A 27,561-nucleotide genomic window follows, 5' to 3' on the forward strand; every position below is an offset into this window, starting at 1 on the left:
GAATTAAATTTATGGTATTGTATGAATGTTGAGGCCAGCAGGGAAGGCGTTGCTGGCCCTCAGGGTCCGCCACTGCCTTACGATGGACCTTTTTTCCTGAAAATGTCCAAGCAGAAAAGCTACTTCCAGTACCGTATGAAGAATACTAATTGAAATTTATGCCGTCTCAATGAAGGCTAACGGTATGCTCACCTTTGAAAGCACTTGGAAAATCTTCCGTGATCGTAGTGATAAGCGATGCTGCTCACCACCCATGTTCCTCTAAAAATGCACAAGGGCAAATTCAGATAATGTGCCAATTTCTTAGTTGATGCGTTACATCCTCATTCTAACAAGCCACAAGCAGTTTGCCTTGAAGCGTGTCCGTCCTTGGATGCCACTTCTCAAGCAAAAACAGAGAAAGAAATGGCAGGAAGCTGTGCTGTCCCCCTCAAACAACTGATGGAAACCGTGAAGCGCACTCTGGGAACCAAATTACAAGATTTGGACGTGGCAAGTTCAAGGCTGCCAGCTCTTCTTGGGATTAACCAAATGAACCTCGTCATCCATTTTAAAGGCTTCAACAGTTCATCCTTTCTGATCAATTACCATCAAGGAAAAGTGTATTCCTACTTTTGCCATGTTTGCGCGTGTTTACAGTACAGTACTTCACTTAGGAATTATTGAGTTGACAGTCCTGTCCAGTCCTTTGGCAAACACAAAGCTTCTCCCTACAGCTGTTTGTGAAGTCAGCTGCGTGCCTTTTTTTTAACACTTCATTGCTAGTGAGAGTAAAGCCTTGAAAATTGATTGTTCATAGTGTATTTCACACTAATACTTATCATCACCTTGTTCACTCTGTTGGGAAATGCATGGCAAAACCAACACTCTGGGACAACAAATGGCCCGTATGTCACAGATGGTCGTAATGACCTGCATCATGGATGGGAGGTTTCAGGGTCTCTTGTGATCGCCTGGCCATAGTAGAAAGAACAAGGGTCTAGTATTTCCCTTCAGGGTGTGTTCTTTCTCATTATTGCACCACTAGTCTGTCTTTGTGAGGAGATGATCAATGAGAAACGATCAAGATTTGATGTACAATGGCTGATGCGTGAACGTTGCCCCCTGCTGGAAGAATAATTAAAACTCCACCGACTGGGTTTCCAATAGATCAGGGGTTGCCAACCAGTCAGAGCCTAAGAGCCAAATTTTTTTACTGTGTTACTGCAAAGAGACACACACACACACACACACACACACACACACACACACACACACACACACACACACACACACACTGGCTCTTGGTCGATTGTGATCGACGTATTGGGCACCTCTGCCTTAAAGACAGAGGTAATTCGCTGACTAGCTTAGCACTTAGTGCCGTTGTCTGCGCATGAGCGGTGATTCAGTCATCTGATTGGTTGCCCAATCAAGTGTACTGTCAATCAAGTAATGGGATTGATGATAGACTGACGCAGTACGTTCTGTGTTTTAAGCGCGTTGTTGGCCACCCCTGCAATAGATAAACAGAAGATTGATCACGCTTTCCAGCTACCTATAAAGCCTGACTTAAACTACTGTTGTGAGATTGTACTGAATGATTGACAACCACAAGCTGTTTTGACACTGCTGAGATCAATTAAGTTGTTAAATTGAGTCATTATTACACATCAATTGTTATCTAAGTTGCTGACGTTCAGTCCGCTCTATATTTTGGTTTTTGTTGTTGACATTGCAGAAAATTCCTTTTCACAAGATAAAATGTTGGAAATGCAGGCAAGGTATTCAAAACGTTTTATGGGCAGGTTTTAGGCCTTTCAGAGTCACCACATTACTACATTGAAAGGAGGTTTCAGACTCGAGCTTTGTGCATGAGAATATCAGATAGCGCTAAACCTGCATTTTAATTTGGGGTGCTGATATTGTCTCTTAAATCCAATTATTCTTTTCTTGAAAGTAGTAGGCTCTTCCTCTTCTGTCTCGTGGTCTCATTAATTGGCTTTCCCCCCCATGCTGAACAAGTTGGCCAAAGAGATTCTCTCTCTCTCTCTCTCTCTCTCTCTCTCTATTTATATACCGGAGTCTGTGTGTGTGTGTGTGTGTGTGTGTGTGTGTGTGTGTGTGTGTGTGTGTGTGTGTGTGTGTGTGTGTGTGTGTGTGTGTGTGTGTGTGTGTGTGTGTGTGTGTGTGTGTGTGTGTGTGTGTGTGTGTGTGTGTGTGTGTGTGTGTGTGTGTGTGTGTGTGTGTGTGTGTGTGTGTGTGTGTGTGTGTGTGTGTGTGTAAAACAGTGTTTTTCGAACCCTGTGCCGCGAGACATTCTCAGGTGTGCCGCGGGAAAATATCCAATTTGTATGCCTGTGCGGTCCATCGCCCAGAAAGTACCGGTAATTGTGTAGTCCCCCCCCCCCCCCCCCCCCATACCGCTAGGAGCAGCAACAGCTAGCCAATTGCCTTGTGTTTCGACCACGAAAAACAAGCGAATTTGTGCCGCATGAAACGCAGGATGACAGTGAAACAATAAATATGAAAGATTATAAAATACTTTTGTCTATGTGTTCAATTGATTACAATTCAAGCTGTTATAATGTCATTCTTTAATGTTAAAAAAGGTAAAAGTAACAACAATATAACAAGTTAATTATGATTTTTTTCCCTCACATTTTCAGTTAGTGGTGTGCCGCGAGATTTTTTCAATGAAATAAGTATGCCTTGGCTCAAAAAAGTTTGAAAAACAACTTGTCCCCCAGATTTAGAGCAGTGTTTACTGGTACTTTATTTCATGTCCAAGCAAGACCCTCGATGCTTGAGTTACTGTACCTGCAGGTCAAATGCTACACCAGTGCGGTTCAGCTTGTCCCAATTTTCAATGGCTCTTACCTTCCGGATGAATCAGGGCAAACACAGCTACTTTATTTTCTTCATTTTTCAAAGCAATGTTTTCTCATACTGTTTTTCTTCAACCCTGTTGGCTCAGCAAGCAAAACTCTCATGACACCGGAATAATGGAAAAAAAAACTTAAACATCTTTAACGGGTTACAAGGATCAGCCCTGACTAAATCTTACACAACAACCCCTCACCAGCAGAGCCTTATATCAGCAAGTGAAACCGTATCTGTGTGTGTTTGGACTCTATGCTTTGGTAGGCAGAGTGTCGGGCCCGCGCTCTTCCCCTCAGCACGGGTGTGCACAGACGGGGGCTGGTCCTCCGCCTCGGACACTGCACGGCGATTGGAGAGCGCGGGCAGGGCCCAGGAGCCTCCCCCATTTGACACACTTTCAGCGCTGCACCAAGCGGGCACCAAGCGGCATGACTTTCACTAGACTCCAAGGGCGGGCAGTACACCTTCAGGAGTAAACAAACAAATATGGAGGCTGTCGGTGTGCAAGTGTACAGACCCTGCTCATTTGACCGTGTGTGAGTATGGCGACACAGCGGCTCGGATATTACAGGCATGTGTTAAAACAAGGGATTGTGAAGTCCTATTTGAACATACGTTAATCGTGTGCTGTTTGTGTTGGGACCGATTTAACTCCTCCAAATCAGCATGAAGTGATGAATGAACACAAATACTGTAGTCGACATACATCCAATTTTAAGCTCAAGAAGACCAATAGGATGTCTTGCCAATATTTGGACGAAGCTTTTCAGATGTGGCCATTTTACCATCAGTGTCCAATTCCACCATCACTTTAAAAGGTTCATCTGGCCGGGATGGTCCAATTCGCATGAACCAACTCAATTTAGGATGTTGTTTCTGTTCAAATCAGGGAAATATTAGCTTGCGATTGTATCAAATTGTTTTGAGAAATTAGTAAATGACTAATCTCAAAATGCCCCTTTCTAGTGAATTTAGCCACACCTCCCCTCGCTTTTTCCCATATCTTGGACGGGTCAGTGGAGGAACCTGACACAATTCTACCATTCAAAATCATTGTACATACATTGCTAATAATGTCCAAAAACAGTGACGAATCAGCACCAAAACGTATGTGGATATCTCTACTTATGGCCATTTCATTCTCTGAAATTATCACAAGGACTAGACTCTCTATCGCGGGTCGATAAGCTTATAAGGAAATGAGCAGCTTTATGCAGTTTTGTTTTCTTTGGCAAGACACATTATTTGCTTTTGCGGGCCACATCCAAAATGCTGAGGGCTGGATCTGGCCCCCACGCCTTGAGTTTGACACCTGGGATCCTTAGCGCATTCCAGTCAACTAGAAAATCACAAAATTGAAAATGCATGTACTGAAAATGGTGAGAGAGTTCCTAAAGTTTCCTTTTTGTGTGTGCCTTTTCTCAGCTACCCGATATCCACTCACTAAAATAAGAATTCACTTATTTTAGGGCTGAATTGAACAATGCTTCAAGGTTCTTATATTCTCTACCACCTGCCCAAAATTGAATTAGCACTGCCAATAATTTGTGGTTGATCCCTTAAACGCTGTATTTCTTCTTAACCAGTGTTTTTCAAATGTCATTTGACCAATGCAACTGACTCGGCTAATTTCATATTGAAGATTCACAGATATATTTCATGTAGCTTTTCACATGCTTGTGGACTAAAAAAGGAGGTTTCAGACTAGTTGCAGAGCTCGATTTTATTTACATGTGCCTTGTTTTGTGACCACTTGATGGCAGCAGCGGTGTCTTTAACTGCAGGAACTCAGTTGACGGCATACCTCAGATTTTAGACTTGAGTATGCGAGCCTTGTACTGTATTTAAAAATAAGAGTGAACATGTTTTGTGTTGCTTTGATACAAGCTACATGGGCTCTTCACTAACTTTGCCACTGGTAGCACTGGTCCAGCTAACTTTCTCAGTTGGTTGTACGAGCAAATGATTTGCTTGACCCCTTGATCTGTTCATTTCACTGCACACCCAGCATAGTGATCAATAGATGCGTTAATTGGTGTACTATAATTTCCTACGATCCTGACAGTGACTCACTCACATTATTCAACTTGAAAAATATTATATAAGTGAATAGGAAATATGTTTGCAACACGCAACACAAGTTGTTTCTTTTCCATCATTGCTGTGTAAAAGAAGACCATTTTGGTCACAGTGGATTTCTCTCAGTCATTCCGGGGGGTTAATAATGCAAGTTGAGGGGTTCGTTGTTTTTCAGTGGATGGCTCTTCTTTACGAATGACAGATGGAGAGATGGAATCCTTTAATGCAGTTTAGAAAATAAAGAAAAAAAACATCTGCACCTCCGAACGATGAACGAGAACACACCCCCTTTGAGTCACGAAAACACTTCCTGCTTCTCTTTAGCCAATCAGACGCAAGCAACATAAGAATGTTTCAACAATTATTAAACAGAATATAATTTAGATGACTATAACATAAAATGATATAATGCTCAAATATAAAATGAAAATAATTAATAATTTAACATAAGCTTACAATAACATGCAAACTCCACACAGGAAGGCCTGGAATCGAACCCATGACCTCTGTACTGTGAGGTGGACATCAGTCGACACAATTCAGTACTTGTTCATTTGTATATGTTCCTGTTGCATCTTAGTGTATGTGCATTTTGAACGTTAACGATCACGTGACCATTCCTCGAGTTTTGTTGTTGTTGTTGTTGTCATTAACATATTACCCTTGTGAGGGTGTTTTGTTTTCTCTTATCACCAATGGGAGGAAGAAGCTGCTCACTGCTGTTTTGCTGGCGGCACGGTAGTTGACTGGTTAAGACGTCTGCCCTACAGTGCAGAGGTTCAGGATTCGATTTCAGTTCCGGCCATCCTGTGTGGAGTTTCCATGTTCTCCCCGTGCCTGCGTGGGTTTTATCCAAGTACTCCGTTTCCTCCCACATCCCAAAAACATGCACTATAGGTTAATGGAACACTCCAAATTGTCCCTGAGTGTGATTGTCAGCGCGAATACAATACAATACAATACAATACAATACAATACAATACAATACAATACAATACAATACAATACAATACAATACAATACAATACAATACAATACAATACAATACAATACAATACAATACAATACAATACAATACAATACAAGTCAAGTCAACAGTATTTATAGAGCACTTTCAAACAGCCATCACTGCATACAAAGTGCTGTACATGGAGCAATTTAACATGCACAATAAACAGTAAGACAAATCAGTAATAAAGTCATGCTGAGTCGAATGCCAAAGAATACAAGTGAGTTTTGAGGAGGGCTCTGAAGATGGGCAGCGAGGAGGCTTGCCGAATGTTCATGGGAGGTCATTCCAGAGAGAGGGACCAGCAACAGAAAAGGCTCGATCCCCTCTGAGCCTCAGTTTAGTTCTTGGTACTTCTAACAAAGTCTGGTCCACAGACCTGAGGGGCCGGGCAGGTGTGTAGGGGCGGATGAGCTCAGAGAGGTAAGGTGGCGCGAGATTATTCAGAGATTTGAAAACAAAGAGGAGGATCTTGAAAATAACTCTAAAATGAATGGGGAGCCAGTGAAGGGATGCCAGAGTAGGAGTTATGTGCTCCCTCTTACGAGTACCAGTCAAGAGGCGAGCAGTGGCATTCTGGACCGGATGAAGGTGCTTAATGGAGGACGGCTGACTCCAAAGTAAAGGGCATTGCAGTAATCGAGCCGGGATGTGACAAAGGCATGAATTACTGTCTCAAAGTGTTCATGTGAGAAGAGAGGTTTTATTTTGGCCAGCTGTCTAAGGTGAAAGAAGCTGGATTTAACAACGGCACCAATTTGCCGATCGAGTTTGAAATCACTGTCCAATTTAAGGCCCAAGTTTGAGACCGTTGATTTCAGATAAGGAGACAGGGGGCCCAAGTCTACAGGACGGAATGTACAAGGGCCACTGGCACCAAACAATATCACCTCTGTCTTCTTTTCGTTGAACTTCAAGAAATTTTGTGCCATCCAGGTTTTGATTTCTTCCAGACAGGATAGGAGTGGCCTTAATGACAAGGCGTCTTTCTTGCTCAGTGGGACATAGATCTGGCAGTCATCTGCATAGCAGTGGAAGGGAATACCATGTTTCCTTAAGATGGAACCCAATAGGAGCTGATACAGCGAGAACAGCAGAGGCCCCAGAATTGAGCCCTGTGGAACACCACGTGACAGGGGAGCAGTGCGTGACTCAGAGCAGCCAAGGCTGACACAAAAGGTCCTGTCAGCTAGATAGGACCTAAACCACTCAAGAGCACTGCCGCCAATGCCCACCAAGTGCTGCAAACGAGCCAGCAGAATACTGTTACAATACAATACAATATAATACAATACATGCTGATTTATATAGCGCTTTAAAGCGCTTAACAAATCAGTTAACATAAAGTAAAATAATAAACACAACACATAACATAAAACATGGACAGTCATGCAGTCCTAACCACTTTTCTGTCACACCCTTTGTTATTTGAAGCAGTTTGAGATGAAAGGGGAGAGAATCAAAGTGTCCTTTAACCAGTGGATCAGAGACGTCATGCTCAAAATGTGCACACGTCGGCTACAAGCTAAGTTTCAAAGTCAACAAGAAGCTGCAGCATCCATTGACGAAAAAAGAGATTGGTTCACTTCTCCTGTCCCATGGAAATCCATTTCAATTCCAAGCGGCGACTCTCGGTTCCAAATACGCATCGGCGCTCTGCGCCGACGCTCCTCTCTCCACATCCTCAACTTCAGCAGCCATCCATCCAGCCGCACCAACGCCGACTGTCCAACAGCGCAGACATCTCCACTGAACAAAACGGGGTTGTGAAAAATGCTGCCCATCACAGGCACAAAAAACACAAGCGCCCCAGGTCTGTCCAGCACCGACAGTCAATGGCGTCGACATTCCTCCCAATCAAAATCTGTGCTGGTCCAGGCGTGCTGCCGAGAAAGCGTAACCACCAAGCACAGATACTTCTCCTTTGACGAATGTCGTGGCCAAAAAACGCTTAGTCCATATCAGATCCACACGATGAAACAACAAACAACATGTGACAAAACAAAAAGACAAAAACAAAAAAAAGAATAAAAAGCAAGGCTCTTGAAGAGCACTTGCCGAAAGATGCCTACTTGGGCGCCATGTTGGAAAAAAAAAAAAAAAGAGTGCTCGTTTGTCTACAGCAGGGGTGCCCAAACTTTTTGGACCGAAGATTTACTTTTCGATCAACTAACCTCCGGGGATCTACCCTTACCGGCGCACGTGCGCGCACACACACACACACACACACACACACACACACGCACACACACCCGCACACACAGACACGCCATGATGAGAAACGGCCTGAAACTGAGGCATGTAATACACTTTTGCAGCCTGTTAAGTATCGTAGCTCAAACGTACCATTTTAAAGTGCTTTCCTGGGTTTTTGGTGAATTGTACACGATCTCTTTAATGAGAATAATGACGATAATAGATCACGACAGCTCTGATCACAAGCTGCAATTGCAGACTGCTGACCGTTAACAACTTCCGGTCACGTAATCACGTGCCACCGTAAATTAAAGATTTACCTGCTTTATTTTATTTTTTAAATATTTTTTGTGAAAATGAGACTGATAGGATGATTAGGGTGCAGCGTACATTAAAACAAAAAATATATTTCTAACATGTACAAAGACACACAAATGGTTGTTTGTTTTTTTTCTCCTTGACATTCCTCGGATCTACTTGGGACCTACCTTAGATCTACCGGTAGATCAGATCAACGTAATGGGCACCCCTGGTCTACAGTATGTGTGTCCTGCGAGTGACTGGCAACCGGTTCGGAGTGTCCCCCGCCTACTACCCCATAACAGCTGGGCTAGCCTCCAGCAAACACGCGACCCTCATGAGGATAAGCGGATTTGAAAATGGATAGATGGATTCTCTTTTGTGTTTGGAGGTCTGCAGACTGGAATCTCTACAACAATTAGTTGGCGTTTGCTTTTTCTGGAGTAGGACTCGGACTATGAGGCCCCCCACACCCACCATTTTCTTGTCTAATAATTGAGTGTGTGCAAGTCTGCTCAAGCAGCCCGTATGAACCACATACCGTACTACACAACTGGCTATAGGTGTGTGCACTGACTTCATCATTACAGTCTGTGGCCATCTGAGTTTCATCAAAATGTTTTTAAAGGTCTGTTGGTGTGGTGGTGGCACATTGGCTGATTGGTTATTACTGTTAGCTTGACTCAACAAAATGAGAAGTCTTTTGGCAGTGCTAGTAAAACAAGAAAAACAATACAGACATCATTCAAATATTACACTCAGTGACTTGGATTTAAACTTCCGCGATGAAAGAATCACAATCACCCTTGCAGACAATAGAATTAGGCATTATGATCTTGAAAGCAGCTTCTCGGCTTTTGATGCAGAAGAAAGAAAAAAAAAAAGAGCTGGGCTGAAAACTAAAAGGCTCATTGAAAGTTTTTGTTTAGCTGCAGTTCAGTGAGATGTTTCTAATCCACCACTCAGTTCATCAATGGTGGACATCCAGTATTCTAAATGTCTTTTTGTTTTTATTCTAACATAATTCCGCTTGGCCGTGGTGTGTCCTGGGAAGTGTAGTAAGTTGTTGAACATTTTTGAATATTTTGATGAAGAAAACAGGCACAGTGATTCTGTCAAGAAACATAGCGTTTGAAATTCACGGAGGTATTGACGACTGGTGACTCTTGGTGATATTTTGCATCCAAGTCACGAATGGTGTTGTACTCTACACCAGGGGTCCCCAACCTTTTTTGCCCCACGGACCGGTTTTTGTCAGACAATATTTTCAGGGACTGGCATTTAAGGTGCCCGGTACCAAATGCACTGCGGACCGGCGGTTGGGGACCCCTGCCCTACACTACCATGCTCTTTCACATGACTTCCTTGCAAACAGCGAGGATTTATTTCCTACTCAGTGACAGTGCGAATGCTTGTCTAGCTCTAATTGTGCTCTGATTGACCGATGGACCAATCCAGAGTGGAGTCTGCATTTCGCCTGAACTCAGCAGGAATAGGATTTAAGATCTCCAACTCTTGGTAAAGCACAGGTGTCAAATTTGTGGCCCAGGGGCCAGATCCGGCCCACCACGTCATTTCATGTGTACTGCAAAAGCAAATCATCTGAGTCAATTTGCATGATCTTTGCTAAAATCTGTACTGAAATCTCAAATTGTTGTGTGGACTAAACAACGTTGAGATTTGGTATATTTTTTTTACCCTGTTTACAGTCAGTTGAACCATAATCGAACAAGTTATTAGAGCTGACTTGACTGTTTTCAAAACTGCTAATCCATCAATTTGTTGTGTACAAGTAACGTAATAACGTAATGTTTTTTTTCAATTGTCATAAAATGAGCTTGCTCAGTTGAAATATACAAGAGATAAAGGATGGCAGCACACTTAAATCCGTTCAGACTGTGGTTGAAGTTATATGTTCTGTCTCATGCAAATGTTGAGTACTGCTTTTGTTTCCATGACACCCAGAGGCAAAGTTGGAGCGTTCAACAAAAGAATGGCGACTCAGTGTTGCCAACTTAGCATCTTTGTTGCTATAATTAGTGACTTTTCTAACACTTCCGGCAACTATTTATCAAAAAACAGACGAGCAAAAAATCGGCAGGCCTTTTGTGGCTTGACTGCAGACTTCTGGAAAGCTTTAAATTTGACACAAAAATAAATGATTGATTGAATAATCACGATTTCAGTTACTCCCAAAATATTTGTAATGAATACTTTTTTCATAATGAAGCAGCCCTAAGCAGACGGGCAACATTATTTATGGCTCATGAATTTTTAAATTATCGGTTAATAAGTTAGACTTGCCTTTTTCTCTGCAATGTAGTCCATGCTTCAAAAGCCGAACTAAAGAATTTCACGTTTTGGTTGGCACATACACACACACAAATACAATCAAGTTAATGGTTTTCATCTGTACTTTCAGGGCCACATGAAGAATTTTACTTCATGTGGCCCTTCATATACAGTATATTACTTCATATATATTGTAATTTTACTTTTAAATTACAATATATACGTGTTACAAATTGGTTGGCTATGTAAGGCCTAGACACCCCTGTTCAAATGCCACGGTTTTGCAATGTAAGAAAATGTGATGAAGACAAACAGTTTTGAAACATTTTCCACGATTAATGAGACTGGGGCATGCTGGCCATTGGAAATTTGGGAAAGATATATCCACTTCTGGAAAAGTGACACAATAAACAATATGGTTGCACAAGTGTGCACACCCTCTTATCGTTGTGGCTGTCTTCATAATTACCGGTAACTAATCTCATTTAAACTGGCTATGTGAGTCAGTCCACACTTGCCACCATTAAAAGTACCTCTGATTAACTCCAAATGAAGTTCAGATGTTCTAGTAGGCTTTTCCAAGACATTTTTTGCCGTCACATCTTGTAGCACAAGCCATGGTGGGCACAAGAGTTTTCACATGAATATAGGGAGGAAAAAAAATATTGCTTCATATTGATACGAACAGTATCTGTTTCCTCGTTATTGTGAGAAATTATGAACAACCATCCACGCTCACACTCACATGTAGGGATAATTTAGAGTGTTCAATCAGCCTGCCATGCATGTTTTTGGAATGTGGGAGGAAACGAGAGTAGCCGGAGAAAACCCACGCAGGCCCGGGGAGAACATGCAAACTCCACACAGGGAGGCCGCTGATCTTCAAATAAATATCATTAATAATGAAATCATATCATTAAAGGTCATTTGAGTAAATTAGTTGTTTCAGAAGTTCTCATGGAACTGGTAGCCCTTTATGCACGTCCTTCACATTCTTACATTTAACGTGCTTTCAGTTGGCTCTGTTTGCTAGCCAGAGTGTGGATTCCAGACACTCTGGCTCTTACCACTGAAATGGAGGTCGCTGAATGGGTTTTTGGTAATAAGAACACCTTCGGGGAGGGCTTGAGAACATTTCAGGGAAGCTTCAGATCTCCGAAAATAGGCCTAACGATGCCATTCTGCTCGTCTTTTCACTGTTACAGGGGATGAACACTCTTTGACAGATCCCATGATGACTCCTCATCAGATAGCAAGTGCTTTTACACTTGGGTGTAAATAGCATTTGTAAATATTGTCCATATTTTGAATCTCGGGTCTTCGGCAAGACGAAAGAAATTATGAATACTTCAGTGTATGAGTCAGTGTTAAAACAAAGCCTGCTATACATAAATAATCATTAAAAAAATTACAGTGGAACATCTTTATTTGGTGTTCAAAGCTTGAAATAAGCAGTTTACGATTCAAAATGTGCATTTTGCGCCTCATGAAAATACATTGAAATCCAAAATGACAGTCATTTTCTAGTTTTTCTGCGGAGACTATCCCAAAGGTTTTGCTGGGCTGCAGGCATGCACGTTAATGTGTTGCAAAGCCCTTACCTCACCCATGCATCGATTTTACTTGTACCTCACAAGCTCGCTAGCAACAAGCTGGTTACTAGTGAGTCAATTAACAGAAGACAGAGAAGCCATGCTAACTGTAGGATTAACAAGCTATCGTGAAACACTGGAATTAACTCCTTGGGTGAATGAATACACATTTCACAGACGAAAGCTGGAAACGCGTTAAAGCAGACCATATCCAGCTTTGAACTGAAAATTAGCAGGTACGGTAATTTAATAGATGCCCGGAGAGAAAAAATAATCCTACGCCTCCAGTTAAACGGGAACAGAAACCAGAAATGGATTATGTTACAGCGTTCACAGAGCAGGACCAGCATTTTCACCGGCCAATGTGAGCATGTCTGTCTCAGTAAGCACGTGTGTTGCACAAGTTAGAACCAGCGCGTAAGCAAGATTACGCAGGCACGCTCGCTTATGGCCGTTACGATCTCTGTAACTGAGAAGTCATTGTTTCCGACATTATTCACAGGCATGGTTCCATAAAACAAAAATCATACATATTTTGTTCAGGTTACAGGTCAAATTAATTGTGGAAAAAGTTTTGAAATTATATATCTTGGTCAATAAACATTTCAGAAAATCAATTCATGAATAACTGATTAATATTCAAATAAAAGTGGCATTTGAAGAGAGGCATGTAGACTTTTTTTTTAATCACCATTATATTTGATTAAATGACTATAAGTGGTAAATGACGACACAGTTGAGGCAAGTCGGCGTTGATAATGGCACGGAAAATCTGATTTCTTTGCAGTCTATACTGTAGTTTGTATTTTTGCTCTTGTCCAAGCTTCAGGAGGCGTGTCTTCAGACAATGAGATTATATTCATTGCTGGGAGAGAAGAAGGGGAATTATCGTACGCTGAGGGCCCAACACCCAATGAATGCACGGCAGAGCGAAGCTGTGTTTGACTCTGCCTGCTAATTAGTCCGATTACTGCACAGCTGGATTGGCCAGACGTTTTGCTGAGTTTTATCAAAAGGATCACTCACTCGATGAAGGCTTCATCCCGACAACTTCTGCTTCAGCAGAGTCCCTCTATTTTAGGAGCGCCCGACTCTGTCTGACGAGTAGCCGTCTCGGTTTGAAGAGAGTGGGAAAATTGAAACAGCCCCTCTTGTTCCTCTTTCTGTTATGCAAAAACGTTTTGAGTGCGCTGCTGAATTTAGCTCAAAGCTGTTTTGGCTTTCAGGTTCAGCTTTGTTCTTCTCATTTGATCATGTTTGAGTGGTATCTAAAAGAAGTCAGGATCTGAATTATTTTGTTTTTGAAAGAGCTCAAACAGAAGCTTGCGATCGATCTCCAGTGGCTGATGTCATGCTGAAATGTAGCAGATGTCATCGTGGAAGGTAGACAAATCCAAAATTGTTCAGCTGATGATAATAATAATAAATAAGAAGAAGAAGAAGAAAAAGAAGACGAAGAGCATTCTCATGCATCCTGGAAACTGACTGACTAATGTTCCAGTCATATAAAACACATGGGAAATGAGAGCCAAGTAAAATGCCTTGGAAAAGCTTCAATTGTGCTGGAAAGGGATTTCCCTCTATCCGCTTCTCTCTGTGAACTCAAATGAGTTAAACAGACATGTATGCACGTTTTCAGCTGCCTTCAATGAGCAACATTGAGACTGCAGCGCTTTTTTGCTTCATATCTGCTTCGAGCCGGCAGAGTGCTCCATATGACGCTGCCGGTCAATCAAATTGCATATTCCCTTGTAACAGTTCTGCTGCCCAGTGCTTCCATATGACTTTGTTGCTAGGTTTGCCGACTTTTCAGACCCAAGTAAGGATTCCTTCAAAGAAGCGGCAAAACTGGCGACTGTTGCTACAGCGCTGTATATCCAGTGTGAGGTTTTTCTCCTCTGTTGAGTGACAGAGAGCTATAGAGGGCATGCTGTCACTTCTTGCTGCACTCTCTGAGATGAAATACATTTCTGGTTTCAGTCGAGTCACAGCAACCAGGTAGTCTTAGTGGTTGTAGGTTGTACTCAATATTTCGTATTTTGACACCTGGCTGTGTCAGAGACATGGCTGCTAGCATGGCCATCGGCCTCTCTCCAGCCCATCAGCAGGTCGTTAGTCAGTCAGCCGGTTCCATCTTCTTGATGTACTTAGCGACGAAAGAAATGTATGTGTCAACATTCAAGTAAGTGATAACTTTTATTAGTGTTGTGACATTTGAGAACGAGTCGTTCATTGCACGGAATCTTTTGAGGTCAGCGATGAGGATCAATTTGCACCTGTGAGAACCGTTAATTATTATTATTATGGTATGGTATTTGATAATATTGTAGCAATCTGAATAAATGTACACAATAGGAGGTACAATTGCAGAAATTAACACTTCTTAATGCCTAGGGAGTGGAATTTATGACTCGTAGCATACAAAAAAGCTGTGGAAAGTAATTTCAAGAAAAGAGTGGCCAACCTGTAAAGATAATAATGATAATGATTGTAATAATGATGATGATAAGAATTCAATATAAATAAAGAGAATAATGGGGCGGCCTGGTGGGCCAGTGGTTAGCGCGTTGACCTCACAGTGCAGAGGTACCGGGTTCAGTCTCAGCTCCTGCCTCCCTGTGTGGAGTTTGCATGTTCTCCCCAGTTCCAAGGTGTGAGTGTGAGCGCGGATGGTTGTTTGTCTCTGTGTGCCCTGCGATGGGCTGGCAATCGGCTCAGGGTGACCCCCGTCTACTGCCCGAAGACAGCTCCAGCACCCCCCGCGAGCCTTGTGAGAATAAAGCGGATCAAACAAATGAATGAATAAAGAGAATAATATGAGTTTTCCCAATTACAACTATTGATGGGGTTTCTTCCCTGGTCCATGTCATACTTCTTCATGAAGTAGCGCGGGAATTGGGTCAGTTGTTCTTGTGTGATCATAAGCACAAACAAATGGATGAAAACTAGCGCAATGAAAGCATGACCTCCTTCTGGCGTTCAGTCATGTAAAAGGGTAAATATTGATGAGTATTGTCGTTCTCGGTAAATATTTGCAAATGCATGTGTCCATTTTTTATGCATGTGTTTATTCAAAAATAGATTAGATTTAAAAAATGGTCTCATTGGAAATGTTTATTCGAGTGTTAACACTATAGACGTATTCGTCGATAGGGAAAGGAACCATATTTGGTTGCTTAAAATGAAAGGAAAGTTTACATTGATTTTTTCCAGGCAATCAGTAAAAGAAATTATTAGTTAGAATGAAACAAATGTTTGTTACATTTGTGCATCATCACGAACATAGTAATTATTGTTCCCCGATGTTAAAATAAAATGTCTGTAATGTGTTTTCATTAAAGGATTCAGAATTACAACACGATTTTCATTTAGTTTTCTCAGCCTCACTGCAATGAACCTTTATGAAGCCATGATCTCTTGTCTCACGGAAATGAGACGCTCGTATTTGCAGAAATGGGAGCCCATAATGTAAAGGAAAAAACAAAGCAAATACAAGTGCCATTAAAAGCATTGATTGTATTTTCAGTCATGGAGGCAGTGTGTGAATCCATCCCGGTGGTGCTTTGACATCGTATTTTAGTCAGTGTACACTGGAAAATGGGCAAGTCAGACGGTATAAAGTAATCCTGTGTAAATTAATCCAAAAAATGGCATTACACATTTGACTGAGATTCATAAATGAATGGTTGTGGACACCTTTTGATCAATAGGCAACTAACAAAACATTTCATTGGCTATTCACTCAAAGACCCACACATTTGTATAGAAGTAATTACAGTACATCATCAATTTATTTCTCCAATAGATCTCCATAAGCATATAACTGTGCAGCAGAGACATATCAACCCTGATTTAGGAAAAATAATAGATCATTGCACAACAATAAAAGGTGAAAGGACAAACTGAGTGATGGTACTGTTTGTTTATCTGTGGTGGCACTTCTATCAATTGGCCCACAAAATCCATTCGTGATGAAGTTATTCTCCTTAAATTTGTCAGTTTACCCTCAATCATTTTTGCTGCTCTTGACTACTCTCCTTGCTCCTGCGAAGGCAAACGCTACGTTTGCCTGTGCGGACGTGACGTGACGAGTAGCAAATAGCAGTAAGTCAGGCAGTGCTACACGTATGTGTTGGGAGCGGTGGTGTGCTATCAAGCCCCTGCAGAATGTAAGTGTAAATGAGAGAACGGTCCAGCACAAAAAAAAGGGCCATGTTGAGCATTCGGAGAGTGGCCCCACACTGAGCAACTAAATCCCACAGGGGTGTGTTGAGGGAGACACGCTAGTGAATCAACGCAGCTAATCTCTCACCATCATGTTGCTTGACCTCTCTCTCTACACCTGACCTCTCTCTGCCCTCTCATTTCACTTTTAAGTTGATGTCTGTCCCGCCTCAATCACCTTGGCATCTTTCTCCCCTTCACCGCAGCCCGTCGGAGCAACGCAGCTCTTCCAAGCCTCCTCTCAGCTCCTCGGCCACAACCTCGCGCATCCTGCTACGTCAACAGCTGATGCGCGAGCAGCTTCAGGAGCAGGAGCGGCGGGAGCAGCGCAGGCAGCAGGACTCCCAGTACCCACAAACCACAGCTGCACAGACCCCTGCCATCAATGTCACTGTCTCTGCACCGGCCTCTGCACAGGTGCCCATGGAAGTGCTGAAGGTAAGACCCACTCTGGTTCTGCTGCTTGATGCTGGAGCAGAAAGAGGAGAATATGACGCAAAGTGTGGTCATTCCGCTGTAATATTTCCATCTCTAGAATCAGCATGTGTCATTCATGCAGTCTGAGCAGTGTATTTATAGACCGTATTGACCGTGGTGTACGGACAGTCAGGAAATCACGGAATTACTATGAGTGTGTGTAAAAGAAAAAAAAAATCTGGGGTGAGTGAACTGTGTTCGAATGTGTATATGGGGATTATCTTTCCTGAGAGAATTCCTCTTTAATGCATGCTGTGCTTCCAGCCATTTGGATTTAGCCATCTTTAATCCTATTTGCTCAGCTACATTCACATCTTTTCATAGCTTTGATTCCCTGGCAGTGCGAGGGCCGGGAGACTCTTAAGGTTTTTCTGTACAAGTCCAACCCGTACGTAGCATTTGAGGGTGCATTTTTACACCGGTCTCTGGTAAGTTTCCTTTTTACCCTGTTGTCCTGAAAATATTGGTAGCAGTGTGTTGTTGTTCTATTCAACATTGTGTGGGTGCTGGCGGTGGGTTTTTTTTTTTCAACATTGAATCTTTACAGTTTGTTTGTCGGGATAGAAATGCATATAACTAGCCTTTACAATATCAGGATTTGGAAGCCGATCATCGATCAGAGAGTTGGAAAAAAAAATGTTGAAACAACTTGTTTGTTGACTGTACAGTTGACCCCGCTCCTTGCGGATGATCGAGACCAGACCATATAAGCTAAAAATTCTCCCAATAACGCTGATAAGCATTTGTGTCATAATGTTGGGAAAAAAGTGAAAAAAACTGACTGTATATGCTGATAAACTTTGGATTCTTAATGATGGCGGCTCAGAATGCATTTGGGCTGCACGCTATTGGAAGAACATACGTTCTGGGTGTTGAGTATCGCAATATTGATTTTATTGCAATATTTAACAATCTCGATTCATTTTGTACTTTTCTTTTCTTTCATGGTGCACCAGGAGACCCTGACATTCAAGATTCATAAAAAATAACTATCGTGACCATTGTGAAGATCATAATAGCTCCTAATTTCACGTGCTATCGGGATGAATTGTGGTTCCACGGTCATAGTCAGATGAGAATTGCATTCAGAAGTCATGAGACTGCCGCGAGGGACACACCGTAATTCAAAGCAAAGAACACAGTGATTCAACTTGTACTGATTAGAAAACAAATCAAAGTTGTAAAATCTCACATTGTGTTGTTTAGGGTCCATACTCTGGCAGCGATTGAGTAATCTTTGTTGAACTCAATCCATGTGCAGCACATCGAGAGATTTCAAGGTTGCTTGCTCAGCCAAACTTTCATCACCCTTGGATGTGTGTGGCATGGGCCAGGCATGGCGCTCAAATACATTATATGGGCCACAAACACTGGTCCTCTCACGCGCATCAACCTAATCTGCAGCGCTTTGCGAGCCTTCGGCCGCCCCCTCCTCACACCCTCGCCTTGCGTACAATACGCCGCATTGGAGTTATTTTCCTGGTTTGGCAAGAGCTTACAGACATTCTTCGCTGACTGAAGTTGTCAAATGAAAAGGCCGTTCCAGCTTGGCGCTGTTGAGCTGGGTTAACCTATTCCCCCTGTCTGTGGTTAGATTAGTGGAGTGCGCACAAAGATCAGGGGTACCAGGCAGAGCTGCTGGACCTCAAAAAGTGCAAACATTAAGCTCAGATGAGTTTATCTAAAGACTGATTGGACCCTTAATTAACCAAGTGACCTCTGACCTCCGGGGGTATAACAAGGGATCAGTTTAGGGATCAAGACAAAGGAGAGCACAGCCTTACCACACACTGAACACTAATTCAGTGAAGAATGCTTGTAATTAGCCCATGCCGCTTTCATTCCACTGCATATTTCGGAAAAAAAAAAGAACGCCTCTTTGAAATGTGTTTCGGTTAACTTCCTAAAAGGGTTAAATATGATTTCAATTTTTTTTTTACCCCTGGGGATTTATGGAATCTCAAAAAGAAGAAATTCCTTTACATGTTCTCTTGGATTATAAAGTCAGTAACTCGTGATCCGTATGCCTCACAAATGAGACAAACATTTCACGTTAACATTGGCAATGACCTAAAACGAGAGAGAACTGTACTGAAGTGTAAAGCAACAATAATAACTTGACCTTCAGATAACAGATTAAAAATTATGTTGGTAATTGAACATGGCATCCTACTAAAACCTGAAACTTCACTTTTTTCAATAATTTATCTTGATTTTACTTCAAGGTAGGTTGACTTGCATTTCACTTTATAGTAAGACAATTCACAGAGCTTACGATAAAACTCAACCACTTCAAGGGTGTAAAAGAAATACATTGCGAAGAAAAAAACAAGCAAAAAAAATTTAGAGGGGAAGTTATAATGCAGCATTAGAGTATATCTTAACGAACGCCATACATAAAGCAGCGATTCTCAACTTCTAGGTTGTAAAGCTAGTCAAATAAATCAATAAAATTAAAAAAATACAAGGAGTCTTCAGTTTACGACGGTGCCAAACAACAACGTGCAATGAACTAGTATGCGTAACAGTGTACAATTTGTGGTCATGCGGCACAAAAAGGAACACTTCTCACTGTACTGTGTCTTATTTGATTTTTTTATATTTATGGCCTGAAAGTGTTTTTCATCCAAATACTTACTGTAACTCTAACTTAACAACGAGGTCAGCATAGGTTCGTGATAGATGGCTCATTCTGTACTCGACCGCAGTGTTTCGCGCGTAAGGGTTCCGGAGCACATTGCAGAGGGTACAAGGAAACTTTGAAGAATTAATTTCCCAGACCGGTGGCACAGTCATGCCCAAATCACAACAGCCATATGTCAAATCAAGTGCCTCATTAAAGCTCGAATGACTGATAAAAAGAAAGTCAAACTGATATAGTGGGTCTGAATATGTTTCATGTTCAGAGTTTTCTTCCTGATATTTTGGTCTGAATACCTACTACACTAAGGGAGTATGGGTATAGTCTGAGCTAGACAGTGAGCTAAACTTCTTCAAAGTTTGTAACTTTTAAAATAAATCTAGACATCAATATTTGGCAGAGTGAAAACTGCATGCATAGATTCAAAGTGAGCTTTCTTCTTTGTGCGTGTACCACTTGAGTCTCCACAGCTTCCTGATTTACATAGCTTGCCCCTCCCCCCAAAAAAGCATAGTTTTCAAAAGGAATGTCAAATGAACCAAAACTCAACAGAAAGGCAGAGCAGCCTGTTGAAAGGGGACCTATTTAAAGGATTTTTTTAGCTTCCAATATATATACTGTATATATTTTTAAAAAAAATCCTCGTCTCACCCCTCGGGTGGTGTCTATCCCTCATGCAGCTCGGGTCCTCGACCAGAGGCCAGGAAGCTTGAGGGTTTTGCGCAGTATCTTTGCTGTTCCCAGCAGTGCACATTCCTGGACTGAGATGTCCGGTGTTGTTCCCGGGATCTACTCATCTAGTTTGGGGGTCACTGCCCCGAGTGCTCCGACTGACACCAGGCACGACTGTCACCTTTACCTTCCAGGCTCTCTTCAGCTCCTCTCTGAGCCCTTGGTATTTCTCGAGTTTCTCGTGTTCCTTCTTTCTGATGTTTCCATCATTTGGGACCGCTACATCCACTACAATGGCTTTCCTCTGCCCTTTATCTATGATCACGATATCTGGTTGGTTCGCCATTACCATTTTGTCAGTCTGGATCTGGAAGTCCCACAGGATCTTCGCTCTGTCATTCTCCACCACCTTTGGAGGTGTTTCCCATTTTGACCTTGGAGTTTCCAGTCCATACTCTGCACAGATGTTTCGGTAGACTATGCCAGCCACCTGGCATTCCATGTAGGCTTTCCCTGCCAGCATCTTACACCCTGCAGTTATGTGTTGGATCGTCTCAGGTGCCTCTTTGCACCACCTACACCTTGGGTCTTGTCTGGTGGGGTATATCTGGGCCTCAATGGCTTTGGTGCTCAGGGCCTGCTCCTGAGCAGCCAGGATGAGTGCCTCTGTGCTGTCCTAGAGGCCAGCCCTCACTAGCCACTGATAGGACTTCTTGAGATCAGCCACTTCAGTTATGGTCCGTGGTACATCCCGTGTAGGGGCTTGTCCTCCCATGATGGTCCCTCTTCCAGTGCCTCATCTTCTGTTCCCCATTGTCTGAGACATTCTCTGAGTACGTCATCCGTTGGAGCCTTCTCCTTGATGTATTCGGGGTATCTGATCACTGGCAGGGCATAGCTGTTTATTGCCCGGGTCTTATTCTTGCCATTGAGCTGGCTTCTTAGGACTTGCCTCACTCGCTGGAGGTATTTGGCCGTAGCCGCTTTCCTTGTTGCCAGTTCGAGGTTGCCATTGGCTTGTGGTATACCGAGGTACTTGTAGCTGTCCTCAATGTCTGCTATTGTTCCTTCAGGGGGTGAGACCCCTTCAGTGCGGACTACCTTTCCTCTCTTAGTCACAATCCGACTACATTTCTCAAGCCCGAATGACATCCCGATGTCGCTACTGTAGATCCTGGTTGTGTGGATCAGGGAATCTATGTCCCTTTCGCTCTTAGCATACAGCTTTATGTCATCCATGTAGAGGAGGTGACTGATTGTAGCTCCATTTCTGAGGCGGTATCCATAGCCTGTCTTGGTGATTACTTGGCTTAGGGGGTTCAGTCCTATGCAGAACAGCAGTGGGGAGAGTGCATCACCTTGGTATATGCCACATTTGATGGACACTTGGGTAAGTTGCCTGCCATTGGCTTCAAGTGTGGTTTTCCACATCCTCATCAGGTTCACAACAAAGGCTCTTAGGGTCCTGTTCACCTTATACAACTCCAAACATTCAGTGATCCATGTATGTGGCATCGAGTCATCGGCTTTCTTGTAATCAATCCAGGCTGTGCACAGGTTGGTACGTCGGGACCTGCAGTCTTGTGCAACTGTTCTGTCAACCAGGAGCTGATGTTTGGCTCCTCTGGTATCTCTACCAATGCCCTTCATATATCTATCTATCTATCTATCTATCTATCTCTATCTCTATCTCTATCTCTATCTCTATCTCTATCTCTCTCTCTCTCTCTCTCTCTCTCTCTCTCTCTCTCTCTCTCTCTCTCTATCTCTATCTCTATCTCTATCTCTATCTCTCTATCTCTCTATCTCTCTATCTCTCTATCTCTCTATCTCTCTATCTCTCTATCTATCTATCTATCTATCTCTTTCTATCTATCTGTGTGTATTAGAGCTGTCAGTTTAGCACGCTTTTATTGGCATTAATTTAAATGAATTTTAAGGGGATTAAATTTTTTCTCGCGAGATTAACACGTTAACGCGGCACACGTCACAGCGGATGTTACGTTTCTCTATAAATAAACCAACATTATATATATATATATATATAAACAAAGTCATTCTTGATTTTGTTTTAAAAATATATATATATATATATATATATATATATATATATATTAAATAAATAAATATATATATATATATATTAAATAAATATATTTTGGTTTTTACTTTTTTAATAATATTATTTTCAACTCAACGTATGTTTTTTTTTTAAGTTAAAAAGAAGACAATGCCAAAAAATGAAATGTTCAAATTAGGGAAACAAAATACAACCATTTTCATTTAATAATCACTTGTGTTAGGGTCTGTTCTGGGAAAGTCATCAAACCGTATTAGTGATAGTGCACGCATTATATGGCAAAAAGGTTCGGGGTACACAAGCCAAAATAGATCGGCTTTCCTGTGAAATATTCAATCCACATCCTAGGTCAGATTTGCTTCTTACTTAGGGACAAAAACATTATTTTGCCAGGCATGGGAAAAGATGGGAGGTGTACTTTCTTTGCATTTCAGCCACTAGTGACGATGGGAACAAATAAAGTGCAGTCGGCTAGCGGACGCCGAGTCTAGTGATATGTTTTTTAACCTACGACACTTACACTAACCTGGTGCTAACACAACTTGCGGCAGCATTTAAAGAGTCTCCCTGGAGCCAAAGCAATAGCTAATGTCACACAGATCAAACTGTTGCTGTTGTGCATTTTAAATGTTGTTCGGATTGCATTATCCCCAGTGTTTTATGGTATGTGTTCTGTTGTATAATGGTTATGTAATGTTAAATGTTCAGTAACACACTTCGTTACAGCTAGCTGTTGTGAAAGCGCTATGAAAATAATCATGTAATGTATTGTATAATGTTTATTTCTTCACTAGAATCCAAATTATTGGTGGTGTACTTTTGTAGAAGAAAAAAAATCTGAGCTGCCACATCCTGGTGACAAGCTGAAATAAAACCACAACGGTTTCACTGGACCCAAATAGTTGACAGCTTAGCTTAGTTGACTTTGCCTAAAATTAGCATCAAGGCTACTGTAGATAGCACAGAGCGGGCCGGCATCTTTGCTATCACACAGAGTGGTCCATTCTTTTGCTAATGGTCCTTTTGGTGAAGTATCCTGCAGGAACATCACATCATGCCCTAAAGCATACAAGTCAAGAACTAATCACACGTCTCTGAAGTACAACAACATGCTTTGTGCATGTTTCTGACTCTAAATATCTTGTGCTGCAGACGCCTTCAGGGGCTGCATAATGATCCAAACCCATGCAAAAAACAACAAGCTGTCTTGTTTGCTGTGGCAGCAGATGCAGCCGGTTAGTGGTGTGTGTGTGTGTTTCACAGAATACATTCAGTGACATTTAAACCTGCTGCTATTTTGATTTTAAAGATCCTTTCATGGCGCTCACCGGAAGTGAGATTTGTATCTTCTGAACATCGCTATGTGAATTCACAATGAAAGTAACCTTTTCTCCCTCCTGAGGCTTGACAGATTTGTTTTGTTATTTCATCCACAGAAATTTAACAAAAGCTACAATAAATGTATTGACAAGACAGGGACAATCTAGCGTCAAGCCTGCGTCTCCCGGGGACTCCAATTAATTCTGTCAATTGAGATCCATCCATTTTCGAAACCGCCAATCCTCACAAGGGTTGCGGCCTGCTGGAGCCTATCCCAGCTGTCTTCGAGGAGTAGACGGCATACACCCCAAACTGGTTGCCGGCCAATCGCAGGGCACACATAGACGAACAACCATCCTCACTCGATGTGCTAACCATTCGACCACCGTGCCGCCCACTGGATACATTTATGATCCATTACGGAAACCCTGAGGATGCAAATAATCTTGAAAACCACAAATGCAGATTTTTCTCGTCAATAGGACAACATGTCATTCTATGTCCGGGTTGCGTCTTAATTGATGATGACAATTTGCTCATTGTGGCGATGCAGCTGAAGGATATTTACGAAAAGGGGTATTAAACTTATTTAGCCATTTCCAGCAGTAAAACGCCAATATTTTGTCTGGAATTCATTTGATAACTTCATTACTTTTCATGTACAATTAATACCTTTAAACTCAGGGGTCAGATAATGACCAATGATGGCTCAGATCGTCTGAGAACATGTGATGTCATTTTCAGTCGACAGCAAGTGGCAAAATGAGTTTTGAAGGTGCTAATCGAAGAATTGGAAAATAATGAAGTCATCACATTTAGTATAAGACAAAATAGGAACTTTTTACTGCTGAAAATGTCTGCTTAAGCTTGGCAGCCCTTTAAGTGAAAAGCTACTTTGGCTGGGAAAGGAAGCACGTGCTTAAAATCTTACAAAACATTTTGCGTCTATTTCATTTGCTAATCTAGTACTAATCCGGAACCCAACAGACTGACAACGCCCAAGTAATTCTGCGGTGAGAATGACGAAAACACTTTCAAAAACAGCTGCCAGAAACTCTCGCTCATTTGTTGTGGACCTGCGGCTAAGTGTGTCGTCGAGTCAAGTCAAATTGACTTACTTTGTGTATAGACCTTAATCACAAACGCGTCTCAAAGGACTTTACAAGTCCACAAATGACAAATATTAACAAAGTCCCCTGAGCCTAAACCTCACGGGAGGGTGAGGAACCCCATCTGGGGAGAAATAATGCAGTCAACGTCCACTGGTTGTATGGAACAAACAAAAAAAACAAAAACTCTCTTCTTCTCTTTCTTCAAAGTTGTGATTCAGTGAATTAATGAAAATGTGGACCAATATTGAAATAAAAGGTGAATGAATAGGAATAGGTAATAGATACACAATGCCTGTAGTACTTGACAGATTATCTCCCCATGTCCTCCCTGTTTTGTCAAAGTTACAGTATGTACTGTGCTGCTTGACCTTCAAAAAAGAACAGCAAATATTTTTAATGGCACCATGTTTTGAAATGTAGACCACGGTGACTCGGTGGTTGCCATTAGTGACCTGGGTTCATCTACTTGTGAGTGCTATTTCTCCATGCTGACATTACTGAAAGTCAATCCATCCATCCATTTTGCAAAGTGTGCTGCTTGTACTCATTAGGATGGAGGATAAATGGAGCCTTTTGAAGCTGACTTCAGGTGAAAGACGGGTCGGGTCGCCAGTCAACTTCTGGGCGACAATTCACAACAAGTTATCTCAAGGCACTTGACACATTGAGCACACACTCTGCTCGTGGAGTACTTTTACACAGTAGCCTACTACCAAAATTTCACACTCTTAATTGCATTCAAATAAAGAAAGCATAATCACACTTTTCGATTCCTTGCACTCTTGGTGACACCGAACTTTACTTTGCGCCCTAATTCCTGGCACATTAATCACGCTGATTCGCTGAGTTTGAACCACAACATCAGACTCGTAAGATAATGAAAGTGGCGAGACCACATTGCTTGGCCTGCTGGGTGGAACGTTTTTTGTTTGTTTTTGGAAACGATGGACCCATGGAGAAGAGCATAGTTGTATGCAAATTGTTCAACAAAGGCTCGTCACTTAGGCATATCAAGCCTTTGACGTCACCTTAATGCAAAACATGTTGCAGCATGGACACAAGAGCGTCAGCGCTTCTAATACAAGCAAAGCTTCAATGTACTGTAGTTTGCCTCAGTAGCTGGCTGAAAGAAGAGGAGGAAAGCGAGTTAGCCTTATACTGTCATGAGTGTTTGCAACAGTGACTTTTGCTTCAGAAACTGAGAGGAAAAAATCTATTTGAATTATTATTGTGTCAAATACTTTTATTACTGTTGATTCACCCTTTCATACCCCTTTAAACTGATAACATGATGAGCTGTCCACTGTAGTAACCGCTGTCCCTGAAAGGGTTAAAATGCAGTTGGACAAAATAGGGAAGTCGTGTTTAGTCTGTTTTTTGAATCTCGGTTGTGTGGCTGGGAGGGGGGGGGGGGCAGATAATATTCAGTTGGGTGACCAGGTTGAGAGCGGATGTCATTTTGAGGTGGCACATAATGCTTATTATGTATAAAATAGACAACAATAAAATAAGGGGAGAATGAGATCGGCCATACACTATAACTTGACATGGTTTACTACTCAGCCAGGTTTGAATAATCAAATATATATTCACTGTTGGCAATTAAGTTAGCACCTGCGCAAAATTATTATTTAGTATTATCATTTTTTTTCTTATTATCATAATTTCTAGACAACAAAACACACCTAATTAAAAGTGGCAGCTAAATTTCCTCATAAAACACATTTCTTTACACATTGGCCACATAATAATACCAGTGGATGTCCACATCATAACATGCGATATTTGAAAAGAAAGGGGTCACGCAGAGTTTTTTTTTTTTTTTTTTTAAACATGTCGCTGCAATAGGCCACTTTGTATAATGAAACATCTGCGTACACTACCGGTCAAAAGATTGAAATGTTCCTTGGAAAGTTTCCCATGTCTGTTGCAGACGTTTCTAGAAAAATGTGTTGTACTGCTAAATTGCGTTGCTGTTACACTTCTGTCCAGTTCATCTCAAACCAGCTTGATAGTGTTTAAGTCCGGAGACTGTCCTTTTTTTGTATGTAGCTAACAGTCTAAATTGTGACCAAGATTTGCAGGGGTTTTTATTCTTTTTTCTTTCTTCCGGTGAGCAGACAGGTTAGTGCCACTGTTTGTGAAATAACCGTGTTTGCTCCTTTTTCTTCTGTGCATGCTTCGGATTGTTCAAAAGATACAGTCAGAAATGATGATTAAACATATCCAAAATGGACCTTCGATCTGAAATAGAGAACCTACTTGTAATCATGTGCTCATTTGCTGTTGTCTGGTGTGAGTTCCACAAACAGAATAATTCCTGTCATGTCACTACTGGAGTTGATCCGTTAATATTACCCGATGGAAACATTGAAAGTAAAACCCTTTCCCTGCATGCGTATGGCAGTGAAATGCTTAGGAATATTTGCATTGTTTAATCGAAATTGCCTGAAGGTGTAAATGTGAGTGTGAATGCCCGTCATTGTTGTGAGTATGACTGAGGAGTATCCCGTTCAGGGTGCACCCTGTCTCTCCTCCAAGGCTCAGCTGGGATAGGCTTTATCTCACCCGCGAATCTAATGAGAATGAGGATTCAGTTTTGTCATTTGTCACCGTGCATGCCATATACTGTACTTTGTATATTGCAGCTCAGTCAGTGTGACTGCAGCCAGTCTCCTGTCAAAAAGTCAAAATCAAGCCAGCCA

The 27,561-nt window shown here is 41.9% G+C and overlaps 1 protein-coding gene across 1 annotated transcript in view; it reads left to right on the forward strand.

The window, feature by feature from the left end:
* Positions 1-27,561, forward strand: part of mitfb (melanocyte inducing transcription factor b) — a 52,232-nt gene that overhangs the window by 10,974 nt on the left and 13,697 nt on the right. Inside the window, exon 2 of the mRNA XM_052056662.1 lies at positions 16,761-16,992. Coding sequence (XP_051912622.1) covers positions 16,761-16,992 — 232 coding nt within the window. The remainder of the gene's footprint in view (positions 1-16,760; positions 16,993-27,561) is intronic.

The sequence above is a fragment of the Hippocampus zosterae genome, chromosome 2 (assembly GCF_025434085.1).
Source record: "Hippocampus zosterae strain Florida chromosome 2, ASM2543408v3, whole genome shotgun sequence".
In the NCBI taxonomy this organism is placed as follows: domain Eukaryota; kingdom Metazoa; phylum Chordata; class Actinopteri; order Syngnathiformes; family Syngnathidae; genus Hippocampus; species Hippocampus zosterae.